This window comes from Lemur catta, chromosome 1 (assembly GCF_020740605.2).
Source record: "Lemur catta isolate mLemCat1 chromosome 1, mLemCat1.pri, whole genome shotgun sequence".
Taxonomy (NCBI): domain Eukaryota; kingdom Metazoa; phylum Chordata; class Mammalia; order Primates; family Lemuridae; genus Lemur; species Lemur catta.
The window spans coordinates 3683703-3696058 of NC_059128.1; the positions used below are offsets into that span (position 1 = coordinate 3683703).

The 12356-nt window shown below is 41.4% G+C and overlaps 1 protein-coding gene across 6 annotated transcripts in view; it reads right to left on the reverse strand.

The window, feature by feature from the left end:
- The window catches only part of PPP2R5C (protein phosphatase 2 regulatory subunit B'gamma), a 139306-nt gene that overhangs the window by 22858 nt on the left and 104092 nt on the right, over positions 1-12356 (reverse strand). For all 6 annotated transcript variants that reach the window (XM_045529020.1, XM_045529173.1, XM_045529232.1 and 3 more), the window contains 3 exons: positions 8195-8254; positions 5824-5932; positions 4564-4617 (listed from right to left, as the gene is read on the reverse strand). In XM_045529020.1, the coding sequence (XP_045384976.1) occupies positions 4564-4617; positions 5824-5932; positions 8195-8254 (223 nt within the window). The remainder of the gene's footprint in view (positions 1-4563; positions 4618-5823; positions 5933-8194; positions 8255-12356) is intronic.

The following is a 12356-nucleotide window of genomic DNA, read 5'->3' on the forward strand; positions in this document are numbered from 1 at the left end:
GCAAATGTCAGTTCTTTGGTACTGGCTGGTTGTCTTCACTCACTAGTCACACCAATTCACTGCTTAGCAAGCTGGCCTTTTAATCATTACAGTTGTTAAAAAACAAGATGGGCATTTAAAAAACATTGACTTACAACAATTTTGTTTTGCTGCTTTGACATTTGGGCTCCTGGACAATCTTTTACGATATTATAATTTATAAAATTCCAAAATTTATAAAAAAAGAAAGTGCTCCTAGTTTTGAAGTCTTGTAAAAAATCTACAACACAACTGTCTTTAAAAGGTATTATTTCTAAAATGCATCGTTTAATGATTTTCCTCCTACTTCTAGCTCAAAATTATGTAACAGACATTTATTGCATTCCTAGTATACTACTGTATTGGCACCACTGTTAAGGATACAGCAGGTGCAAATCACTTCATAAATATACCATTCCTTGCCAAATGGAATTTTATTAGGAGAAATACAAGGGGCTATAAAACACAGTGGATTTGGCTATTCCATTTCTTTGGAAAAGGTGTTACCTCTGGAATCAGATTCACAAACTGAATTTACTTTTCACACCACTGGAATAATTTGTGATCAGTACCCAGCTATTTCAGCTGCTTTAGAGCAGGACAGTGTTTTGCAGAGGAGGGTGTCTGCTCAGGGAATGCTAATCCCAGGCAACAATGGCTCTTTGCTGCTGGGTGCATTCCAAGGACCTAGGTTTCCTTAAGAAACTCCAGGGCCTGCTGGCTCCCTGGAGAGGGCAAGCAGCCCGGGTGGGCATGCCAGCAGCCCAGCCTCAAGTCCTGGGGGCCCCCTCTTCTGTCCTGGCACATTAGAGAGAAAGGAGAGTTGCCACCAGGCCGTGCAGTAAAACTCAATTAGCCTGAAGGCAGGGGAATGAAAACAGACACAATTTCACTTCTCTAAGTTATCTGAGGAGCCTCTACTCATGACAGTAGTGAATGTATTTAAAATGCTCAGAAAGCTTTTGAGTCTGTGTACACAAATTTACAAATGAAAAATATTAATTACAAATTACGAATAGGGACAAAAAAATATCCTTTATTTCCTAGTCTCTTAAGAAGACCGGACTTCAATGAATTCCTGAGCCTAGACAGACATACCATGACTTTAGGAGTCCCTTCGGCGTGGGCCTGAGAGACCCATGTTTACACCAATGTCCTCAACGCTACCAAGCAGGTGCACACCTTCACAGAGTCTACACTTTCATCTTATCATCGACATGCTTTCGACGCTGAAGGAAGACAAAATGGCCTTTGTGTTTTCATAAAATATGAATTTCAAAGGAAGAAATTTACTAAGATGAAGGTCTAAATGTTTTTAACATACAGAAAACCAAATCTGCTTTCTAAAGCCAGGATAGGACATTATATTATCTGCACAGCAGGAAACAAGGCATGAAGAGATGCTAGGTGGAAAGAACAGGGACTGAACACATGGGGTCTGCACAGCTGCACGCTGCAGCTACACTTACGAGGAAGGACCCAAGCGAGGCTGGCATACTATCTCTTGTTTCTTTCAGACAACTGCAATTAAGAGCTCTCACTCTTGCAAATTTATATTTGCTTTATTATTTACTATGTTCGTGGGAATTAAAAACATTCACAAACTTTATCCTCTTTCACATTACTTCTGGATGGAAAGGGGAACTGGGTGAAGCCCATTCGCTGAGCTCTCGCTGGAACAGTGTTAGGGCTCAGGCTTGGACAGACAGTGGACAGCGGGACAGACATGCCACAGGCAGTGGCTTGGTGGCAGAAGCCTCGGTCTGCATGTGGCGAGTTCCTCAGCCACTACAGGAGTGTGAGAAATATGAACAAAGAAAAATCATAATACAAAACTTTGCATACTTTCCGTCTCCTTCCATATATCTTTCTTTCCCTTTTATTTTTGAATAGAAAAAGGTTGGGGGGACAGATGGAATTTTTTTACATATTACTTTCTCCAGTAAGAGCTCTTGCCCTTTAGTTTGGAGAGACCTCAGCTACAGACAGAAGAATAAGGCTGTGTACCCACTAGAGAAAATACAGTTAAAAAAAAAAAATTCCTAACAGGCTCCTGCCTCAGCCTCCTGAGTAGATGGGACTACAGGCGCACGCCACCACACCTGGGTAATTTTTTCTATTGTTAGTTGCCCAGCTAATTTCTTTCTATTTTTAGTAGAGACGGGATCTCACTCTTGCTGAGCCTGGTCTCAAACTCCTGAGCTCAAGTGATCCTCCCACCTCGGCCTCCCAGAGTGCTAGGATTATAGACGTGAGCCACGGCAACCTACCTCTGTGGGCTTTTTTATTATTAACTCTGACTCATTTTTCTTTTCCCTACCTAAACATGTCTTCAGTCAGTTAAGGAGGATAAAAATAACACATCCTAACTCAAAACTGAAGTAAGACCCTGGACTATGCTTGATGCTGAGGTGTGATAACATTTGGCACATTTCCTTGGGAGTTTCCAGAATCTAACACAGAATTGCAACAGGTGTTTGGAGGCCTGAGGGGTAATGCAGGGATGTGGCGCTCTGTGAGGGGCTGGCGGGGTGGGGAAGGCTGGGCACACACCTCCCTGGCTAGTAATCCGCAGGATTAGAGCTTTTCCTGAATTTTTGGGTGAGACAGGGGGAGTCTCCACATAGAATTTAAAAGCTTCAAAGAAAGTAGAACCCAGAAGCCAGTTTAACTCAGGAATTCAGGATTAAGAATTTCCCATGTAATTTCAGTATAAAAATCACAATCTCATAAGAAAACCGTAAAAGACAGCTGAAGGCATAGGAAGGACTCGAAGTAAGCAGCCCTGCCTTTGCTGTCCTGACAGAGACTTTTAAAAGAGCACTTGAACATTTAAACTGGCACCTAACACTACTTATTTTGTTACTCAATAAAAAAACACAACAACCCTATTTTAAAAATGGGCAAAGAAACAGACATTTCTCCAAAGAAGACATACAAATGGTCAATATGAACATGAAAAGATGCTCAACATCACTAGTCATTAGGGAAATGCAAATCAAAACCACAATAAGATACTACTTCATACCACTAGGACGACTCTAAATTTAAAAAAAAGGAAAATAACAAGCATCGGTGAAGATCCAGAGAAACTGGCATATTTGTACATAGCTGGTGGGAATGTTAAACTGAGTAGTATGGCGGTTCCTCAAAAAGCTAAACATACAATACATAGAATTCAGAAATTCCACTTCTGGGTATATACCCAAAGGAACTGAAAGCAGGGACTTACAAATAGCAGCATTATTCACAATAGCTAAAAGGTAGGAACAACCTAAGTGTCCACTGATGAATAAATGGATATACAAAAGGTGTTCTATCCATAGGATGGAATATTATTCAACCATAATAAGGAATGAAGTTCTGATGCCCAATACAACATGGATGAATCTTGCAAGACATGCTAAGTGAAATAAGTCAGACACAAAGGATAAATATTTTATGATTCTGCTTATATGAGGTTCCTAGAGTAATCAAAGTCATAGAGACAGAAAGTAGATTACAGGTTAGCAGGGGCTGGGGGAAGGGGGAATAAGGAATTATTATTTAGTGGGTAGAATTTTTGTTTGGGATGATGACAAAGTTTTGGAAACAGTGGTGATGGTTGTACTACATTATAAATGTAATTAATACCACTGAATTATACACTTAAAATGGTTAAAATGATAAATTTTACCACAATTAAGGAAAAATCCTAAGTAGTATACAAAAAACCCTTTAAATTGTGCACTTTAAATGGATGAATTGTATGGTATATGAATTATACCTCAATAAAGTTCAAAACAAGTTTATTCAAATACTTAAACTGGCATTTGACATGTCTGACTTTGTTAACCATGGCTACAATAGTACTCACAGATAGACTGATTGATAAGGTCTCCTGCTATCACTCAGGAAGTGCAGTGGCATGATCATAGCTCACTGCAGCCTAACTCTTGGGCTCAAGTGATCCTCACTTGAGCCTCGGCCTCTCAAAGTTCTAGGATTACAGGCATGAGCCACTGTGCCCAGCTGGCCTTTTTACTTTTAATAAAGATAAATGTTAAGAAAATTACAAACCCAAACACTGAATGGTATCAATCTAACGTTTACTTGTGACTCAGGATCATAAAACAGTAACACTCTTGGAAAGAATTTTCAAGATAGTAAAACCTCTTTAGTACAACGAGTATTTCAAACCCTTACTATAATTCCTCTGACCGAAGTCAGTTTAGTATGTTATCAAATCAAGCCATGATTTAGTGGCTACAACTGTTCAAGTGCTTTGTACACAAAGGAGCAGAGTGCAATGAGGAATAAAGCGGCAATCTCATTACATAAAATAATCACTGCATTAAAGGAACCTGCAATTAAAATGACTATACTCTGAAAACTTGTAACAAATGAATGAAATGGGCCTGTTTACGAGTATTGCGACTTAAGATGGAAAAGCTCTTTGCGCAGTAATTTGGTGAATGAAGCAGACACTGCGATATTTACATTTAGTGAAATATACGCATCTTACAAGATGTCAGCACTGGAATTAAGCGCAGAGAGTGAACTTACTGGTTCGGTGAGGGTGCTGTCCTTTTCTAAAAACTGCACTACACAGTACGCCAGCTAAAAAGTAAAAGGAGAGTGTTAACATTTCAACATGGAAATGCTGCTGTGCTTCTAGAACTGCTGTTAAACACCTTTTTGTGGCACAAGGGCCTGTGGTACAAAGGCCTGGTGTGATGGATGAGCTGCCCCCAGGTGCGCCATCCACCCTCGCAGGAGGCTCTGAGGGGGGATCTCAGGGGGGAACCCCAGCACCTCTGCGCGAATTCTTTCCCTATTAATTGGTGATAGATCAGAAAGCTAAAAAACAAAAAAATCTAGCACACGGTCTTTCAGACTAACACCACCACCAAGTCAACATAGTGTGATGGGGATTTTTCTTGTGGTCCTTTTGGAGATTATGATGAAACGTAATCTAATAGTTAGGTAAAATCAAATTAAAATCTGGTTCCATTAAATATCTGAATTATTAACTGCTTTTATACAATTCATATGATAATCTGGCTGGATATAAAGATATTACCAGTTAATAGCAATCAGAGAAAATAAGTAAAATATTTCTCAGGAAACCACTGTCATGAGAATCCATTAAAGAATGCAGTGTCTGTGATTTCCCATGCTGCAAGCTGCCAAGGTGGGGCCTGCCTTCCTGAGCACGTACTATGGCGTGACTACTTGGTGCCACGCCTGTGACAGCTAGAAGTGAACGGACATATCGCCTGCAGCCCAAGGTGGGAGTTTTTCTGAAATAAATCTTCAGTGTGTTGCAATCAGCATAGCTTTAGTTGTCTACACATAAGAGTGAAAAATCTAAGTAAATCCAGTCCACTAACCAATTAGCAAGTACTTATTGACCAATGTTTCAGTATATCTGTAGTTATATTCTGTCAGTTTTAAAAATCCACAGCTTTTTGTTTTTTTAAACTTTTTCATAGGCCATGGACCTACAGGCTATTTTTCTTTAAGGTAGTGGATTTTAGATCACACTACAGAAAACCTTCCTCTTGACTCCTTTCAGAGAGTTACATATTCTCTTCTCTATGCTTAAAACTAATTTTAAAATTCTATATTCTAGATATTTCTCTGAATTTCTTAAAAGAAATCTTTCTTTACCCCTTTATTCTTTCAATTATTGCCAGAACCTTGTTACTGAAGTCACTAATATGATATAAAAAAGAAAACACTCTTGGTTCAAGGCTGGATTCACTATCTTGGGCTCAATCCTGCTCAAATGATGATAGCTGTGCCCGCCAGCACCTCCCTTACCTGGGGATGGTAGACACTCAGAGATTTCACTTTGTGCAAAGGTAGTAACACCTTCAATAAGAAAATCTTGTGCTCTTCTTTTAGTGGTAAGGCAAATCCATTAATTATACTGGAAAAAGAAAATTTATTTGGCTTGAATATATATAAATCCTACATTTTAAGCAAATATTTTGCTGTTTTTCTTTTAGTTTTTGTTTTCAGCATGAAAACCCGGCAGGCAAAATATATGTAGCCAAGAGCCTGTAGTCCCAGCTACTCAGGAGGCAGAGGAGGAAGGATCACTTGGGCCTAGGAGTTTGAGGCTACAGTGAGCTAAGATTGCACCACTGCATTCCAGCCTGGACAACATAGTGAGACTTTCTTAAAAAAAAAAAAAAAATATATATATATATATATGTGTGTGTGTGTGTGTGTGTGTGTACATAAGTGTTTCAGAAAAAAGAGGTTATTTGCAAAAATTTAAATAAAATTAAATGCCTTCAAGGAGGCACAGTCATTTTTATCTTTGTAACTACAAGATAATTTTAAAATTCTGGGCTTATAGGGCATTGCCCAAAACAGCAGGAAGCTGGCTCAATAGTAAGGGCAAAATCTTTTGCTCAAACAGGGCCAAGAAGACTGGACAGCTCAGGTGGGACCCCCAGCTCCAGGTGCCCCCACACCCAGCACCTTCCATCATCCATCTTTAGGAAGTCACGCACCCCTGCAGTAATGCAGGCTCATTATTCTAGTATTAGCAACAGAGTCCAAGTGTGTGCAGAACAGGGGTGCTGGTTAAAAATCAATCAGAAAGCGGTTCTCTTCTGCAAGGGAAGGGGGTCCTACTTAGAGCCTCCGAACTGAAGTTTTTGTCTCAAACATCAACTAGTTTATTTACTTAGTTCTATAATTAGGCAAACACAAATAGACGTTACAGAGAGCCGTGGAAGCAGACAGATTTCCAACGTGGTCCTCCATTAGTCACTCAGCACAGGGCACTGGGTGCTGCAGGAGGCGGGGTCTGGAGTGGCCCTTCAAGGATGATCTGCTCATTCACAAGGGGAAACTCTCAAGGCAAAACTCTCTTCTAGAAGAATAAAAATAAGCCTAGCAGTGGTGGCTGCACAGTGGCCCTTACCCACGCGATGTGGCAGGCTGTGCTGAACACCTTACATAGCTTAACCCCTCCTCGCAAGAATCTGGGAGGGAAAATCCATTATTTTTCTCATTTTACAGAATTAACTTGCCCAAGGTCATACAAGTGGTAAGGGGCAGCCTCTTAACCACTCACTATACTACGCTACACTGAGAGAGAAACCCCAGTCGAGTCTGTCGAAACTAATCAAAGCAATATTTTCAGTAAGGACTAATGTTTTTTTCAAATTACATCTTAAATAGCAAGAACAGTTTTTCTCAGAACTACTGGGCAGGACCATATTCCCCAGATAATAATAGCATGCCATGAGGAAAGACTACTTTGTTCCAGTGCTGTAGGGAATCACTAGATTTAACAAGAGCACTGAGCTTCTTCACTGCAGGTTTCCTCAGAACGCTGAGCGGCTAAGGTGCACTAAAGCCCCGGAGAGGCAGAGGCAAAAAGCATTTTTCCAAGCCTGTTCGCCTTGGAGCCCTGAGGTATTCTGTTTGGGAAACAATGGGTTAGGAGGTCTACTGTAAAATCTATGTGTTATCAGTTTAAAAATATGATAGCAAGCAAAAACTTTACTTAGATTAAGATGATGAAAGTTTTAAAATGTTAATTATCTTATAAGATACATATAAAAATTCATAAAATCAAAGCCATTTGATATACGTAACCTAAACTTTTGTACCCCCACAATATGCAGAAATAAGAATAAAAAAAAAGCAAGATATAAATTATACATGCTTACAACTATGTCAAAAATACATGTTTTCTTTTTATATTTCTTTGCTGTTCATTTTTAAACTTTCTTCAATTAGTATGTATTATTTGAATAATTGGAATAAAAAAGTTGTTTATAATGTAAAAAAAAAAAAAAGTTAGCATTTACTCAATATCCCAAATGTACCATCTATTCTTCTTACAAAGTGTCTAATATAAACCTTCTTAGGTAACTATTTTTAACATTGCTCTTGAGGAAATAATTTAAATTAGGTTTCCATAGTAATGATACTGAGGTATATGAAGTAGATCTACATATAGAAACATAAAAATGGGAGAATCAGTCATTTGGTGTGTTCTAATCCATGAGCTCACCAACCCCTCGGTAAGTGAACTCTCATTGACGTTACTTTAGAGAATGGTTTCGGCTGCCTCACTTTGGGGACTGGGGCAGATGAACCGAATGAACTGGATCATTCTGGCATAAGTTCCATCCACAGTCATTTGATGCCACTAACACAGACTTACCTTCCCAATATTTCCAGTAATTCTGCTATGCCATTGTGATGCTCTGTTTCATAAATAAACCTAGAAAAAACAATTTGTCAATCAGAATTAGACACTGAAATAACAGCTGGAAAGACTAAATTCCCCTGAATAAGAAAACAATGCTTGTAGGAGAAAGTCACATAGCCGGGCAATGACAAACACGTCTATTTGTGAAAACCTGCATGGGGCCCGGGCAGCTGCTCACTGTTACCAAGTGAACCAAAGACACTCCTCAGAACCTGTAGATGTAAATGCCTTCAGAACAGAGGGCTTGGTCTTGCTGATTTCTTCTTAATATTTTATTTTGAAAAATTTCAAGCATCCAGTAAAGTTGAAAGAATTTTACAACAAACACCCCTATTTGAACCACTCAGATACAACCATTACCTGTGTGCTCTATTAGCTTGGTCACATGTACATCTGTCTATTCACCCCTCTGCCCATCCATTAATTTATCTTATTTTTTTCACCACATTTCAACATAAGTGTATGTCTTACTCCATTTTAAAGCCTACAATATTTGCAGTCCCTGCAAAGGGTAGAAGCGATTTCCTGAACACTTCCCTAGACCATCCTGCCTGCTTGCCTGCTGACACCCCTATGCTTTCTCTCCGCTGCCTCAGGTGCAATCTTTCTGGAACGCCAGTCTGCCCTGGTTCCCTTCCCCAGGGCAGCCACTGCCCAGAGTGCCCGCTACTGGGGAGCTCCTGGACCATGCACCCCACCCCTCGTGTCGGCCTGTCTCCCTCCAGATGGGATCACTTCTCATTACTGTGCTCCCAGGGTTAGGACCAAGCCAGGCATCTGTTTGATTCTTAAACACGTCTGCTGAATAAACTGGGGACAGAGAGAAGGAACAGGACATGTCCTCTCCCCAGGGTTCCTGTAGAAACAAGCCACTCCTGCCTGTGGCCTTGATTGCCTTGCATTGGTCTGAACCAATACACGCAGAGTATTCTACAGGAAGTAAGAGAGAAGTCTGCAAAAGGTTCCTGCCTGTCAGATGAAAACTATTTGCTTAAAGACAGCTCCAAGCCAAAAATAAATTTGTAAAGTTTAAAAAATTTTCATTGTAGGCCAGGTGTGGTGGCTCATGCTTGTAATCCCAGCACTGTGGGAGGCTAAGGCAGGAGGACTGCTTGAGGCCAGGACTTCGAGACCAGCTTGAGCAAGAGTGAGACCCTGTCTCTATTAAAAAAAAAAAAAATTAGCTGGGCATGGTGACGTGCGCCTATAGTCTCAGCTACTTGGGAAGCTGAGGCAGGAGGACTGAAGTTGCCATGAGCTATGATGATGCCACTGCACTCCAGGCCAGGCAACAGAGCAAGACCTTGTCTCAAAAAAAAAATTTTTTTTCATTGTGGTTTGAAATAAATAGAATAGTGGCCTTAAGGTAAAGAACAAGCCAAACTTCTACAGATGTGAAATATTTCTCAAGAATGGCCTTAACATTTCTATATTCCCAAATGACCAAAATTTACTCAATTGTGGGTGTTTTAATTGGGCCCTGAAGGATTTTGACAGATACTAAAAAATCGGAGTATGGAGCGGGGATGAACTTGTTTGGCGGGAACGATGGTCTGTGACCCGGAGCAGCGGGGTGGGAAGGTGGGCGTGGTGCAGGCCAGGCTGGAAGGCCAGCTCAGACAGGCCGAGATCCAGCACCAGGTGCAGAACCACTGGGCAGTGAAATGCAGTAGCAAAAAATGAATTTGGCTTCAGCCTGAAAGTGAGCAGGGAAGTTACTGTGATAGAATGTGGCAACCTGGGTGACAAGAACGTTGGTGGTGCAAGTACATGGAACGCAAAGTGTTCTTGTCCCATGTCCTCCTGATCGGACCTGCCCAGAAAACTTGGAAGCTGTAACTAAGCCTAAGCCCTCTGTGGTGTGTCTACATGGAGAAGCACTTTAATTTGTGAAACTCACCCTGAAGGCTACCTTTGTATACGGTGCAGCCCTCCAACTTCAGTCTTCTGGTCCCCCTCACACGTACCCTGGAGAGCTGTGCAGCCAGCAGGTCACTGAGGCTCCGTAGGAGCCTGGGTGGTCAGCTCTGGGCCTCTCAGGACAAAGATGCCTGAATCCCTTCGCACTGTTTCTGATCTATCTCCACCAGCTTTGACATTCACATGAGGATGGCTTTTAGTGAAAAGCCATTTCATTTTCCTCAATCAACATTACTACATTCTTACTAATAAATTCTTACTTTCTAATTATTTTAACCTGATTTAAAGTAGGTATAAGAAAGAATAAGGATAGTTCTTCTCCTTACTTTTCCAGATGAAGATAAAACAGGAAGGTGCAAAATGGGAGAGAAGCCGTAAATACCTGTTCAGAGCAGGGTGGAGTGTTTTTCACTCTTTCAGCAAAAAAGGAATTAGACACTCTAAAAACTGAGCTGGAACCTGCTTGTTGTAGAAGTCTCTCAAATGGATGTCATCAATTCCTTTCCTTCCTGCATAATGTGTTCTGTGCCCTCCCTCTGAATCCAGGCTGTCCTTGTGATCTACTTCGACCAACATAAAAGCTGAAGTGATTTTGTCCTGTTCTGGGCCAAACCCTTAAGAGGACTGGCAGCTTCTGCCTCTTCCTTCTGAGAAGCAGCGGAAGCCACGTGCCGTGAGGGAGCCCGAGCAGGCCGCCCCAGACCTGAGGGAAGAAATCACCGTGGACATTCCAGCCCTCACAGACATTATGTAGAACAGAAGAACTGTCCTGCTGAGCCCAGTTGAGGTGACAGAATGTGAGGGATGGCAGATCGTGGCTGAGTGAAGCCACCGAGCTGCGGGTGGCTGGGTACGTAGCACGAGAGAAGGAGCTGCTGCCCACCTTGCCCACTTCGCCTTCCGTCCCACTGCTGGCCAAAGTGGCGTCAGGGGGATCTAAAGCACTGTTTGGCTCACATCTAAACAAAGCTGACTAGGATGAGAAACTATAGAAAGAAACAGGAACTTTATATTAACATTTTCAGTAAGTTGAACCAAATACGTTCAAAATATTTTGTCTTACACGACATAGCTGTACTACATAGAACTTAGTGAGCTGAACACATCTCTCAGTATCTTTCTCCTTATTTTATCCTCACATGAAATGAGGAGGGAGCAGTATTGACAATGAGGACCCAAACCAATTATGGAATCTAGGTAGCATGCTTGCTTTTGGTTGCATGTATCAAGATAATTACAGAAGAGATTACTAAAACATACACACACAAATATCATCCTCTAGCATCAAGCCTTTAGTGAGAATTGAACTAAATTATGTGTAATAACTTTTGAATAATAATCTATTACAGTATTCTAGTTTTTAAATTAAAGTTCTTTAGGATACAAAACATTTGCTATTTCTTTAATACACGTGTTCAATAGATTCGTGATTCTGCTATTTGAACAAAACCTATTAATATTAAGAAAACAAAAACACTTTAGGTAGAGCTTTAATTTTGGGCCCCAAAGACTGGAATTTAAATTGTACCTATTCTGTGTTGTTTAAATAATGTGTATTTATTTTCATAGGTAAGTATATCAGCCAAGTAATAATCTTGTTAAAAAGGAAGCATGATAGCAAGAAACATAAAATAGAAGCCTAACACTCAGGATGCTGACGTCACTCTCTGATTATAGTTGGTGAGCCAGGGCCCCGGGCTCCATTACACAAATGGGATGTGGGGAACTTGGAAGGAGTTCAAAGGAAAGAGACGCACAGAACCAGAGCACTAACACCGAAGGGCCCTACCAGGTGTGAGCATCAGGGTGGGAATCAGAGCCTGACGGCTGCCAAGACGAAGGCAAGGGAGCTGAGCACAGGGCTGCGCAGCAGCTGGGGCATGAGGCTGGGAGCTCAGCTGCTGCCCGCCTGTCTGTCTCGGCTGGCCCTCTTCTTCTCCCTTACTCGGTCATCATGACTAAGAAAGGACGCCAGGCCTGTGTTTGTCACAGTGGACCTGGCCCTTCTCCAGCAATGGCTTGCGCTTCATCCTCACCGAGGCCCTGCAGCTGGGCTGCAGGAAACCTGCCCATGTTCTTATCTCACAGAGGGACACCTTCACACTGCATGTGTCACTGCTAGTATCTGTCACCACCTTGCACCACCCTCAGGTGCCTTAGAGAGGCAAGCTAACCTGAGAAGCCAAAGTGTGTA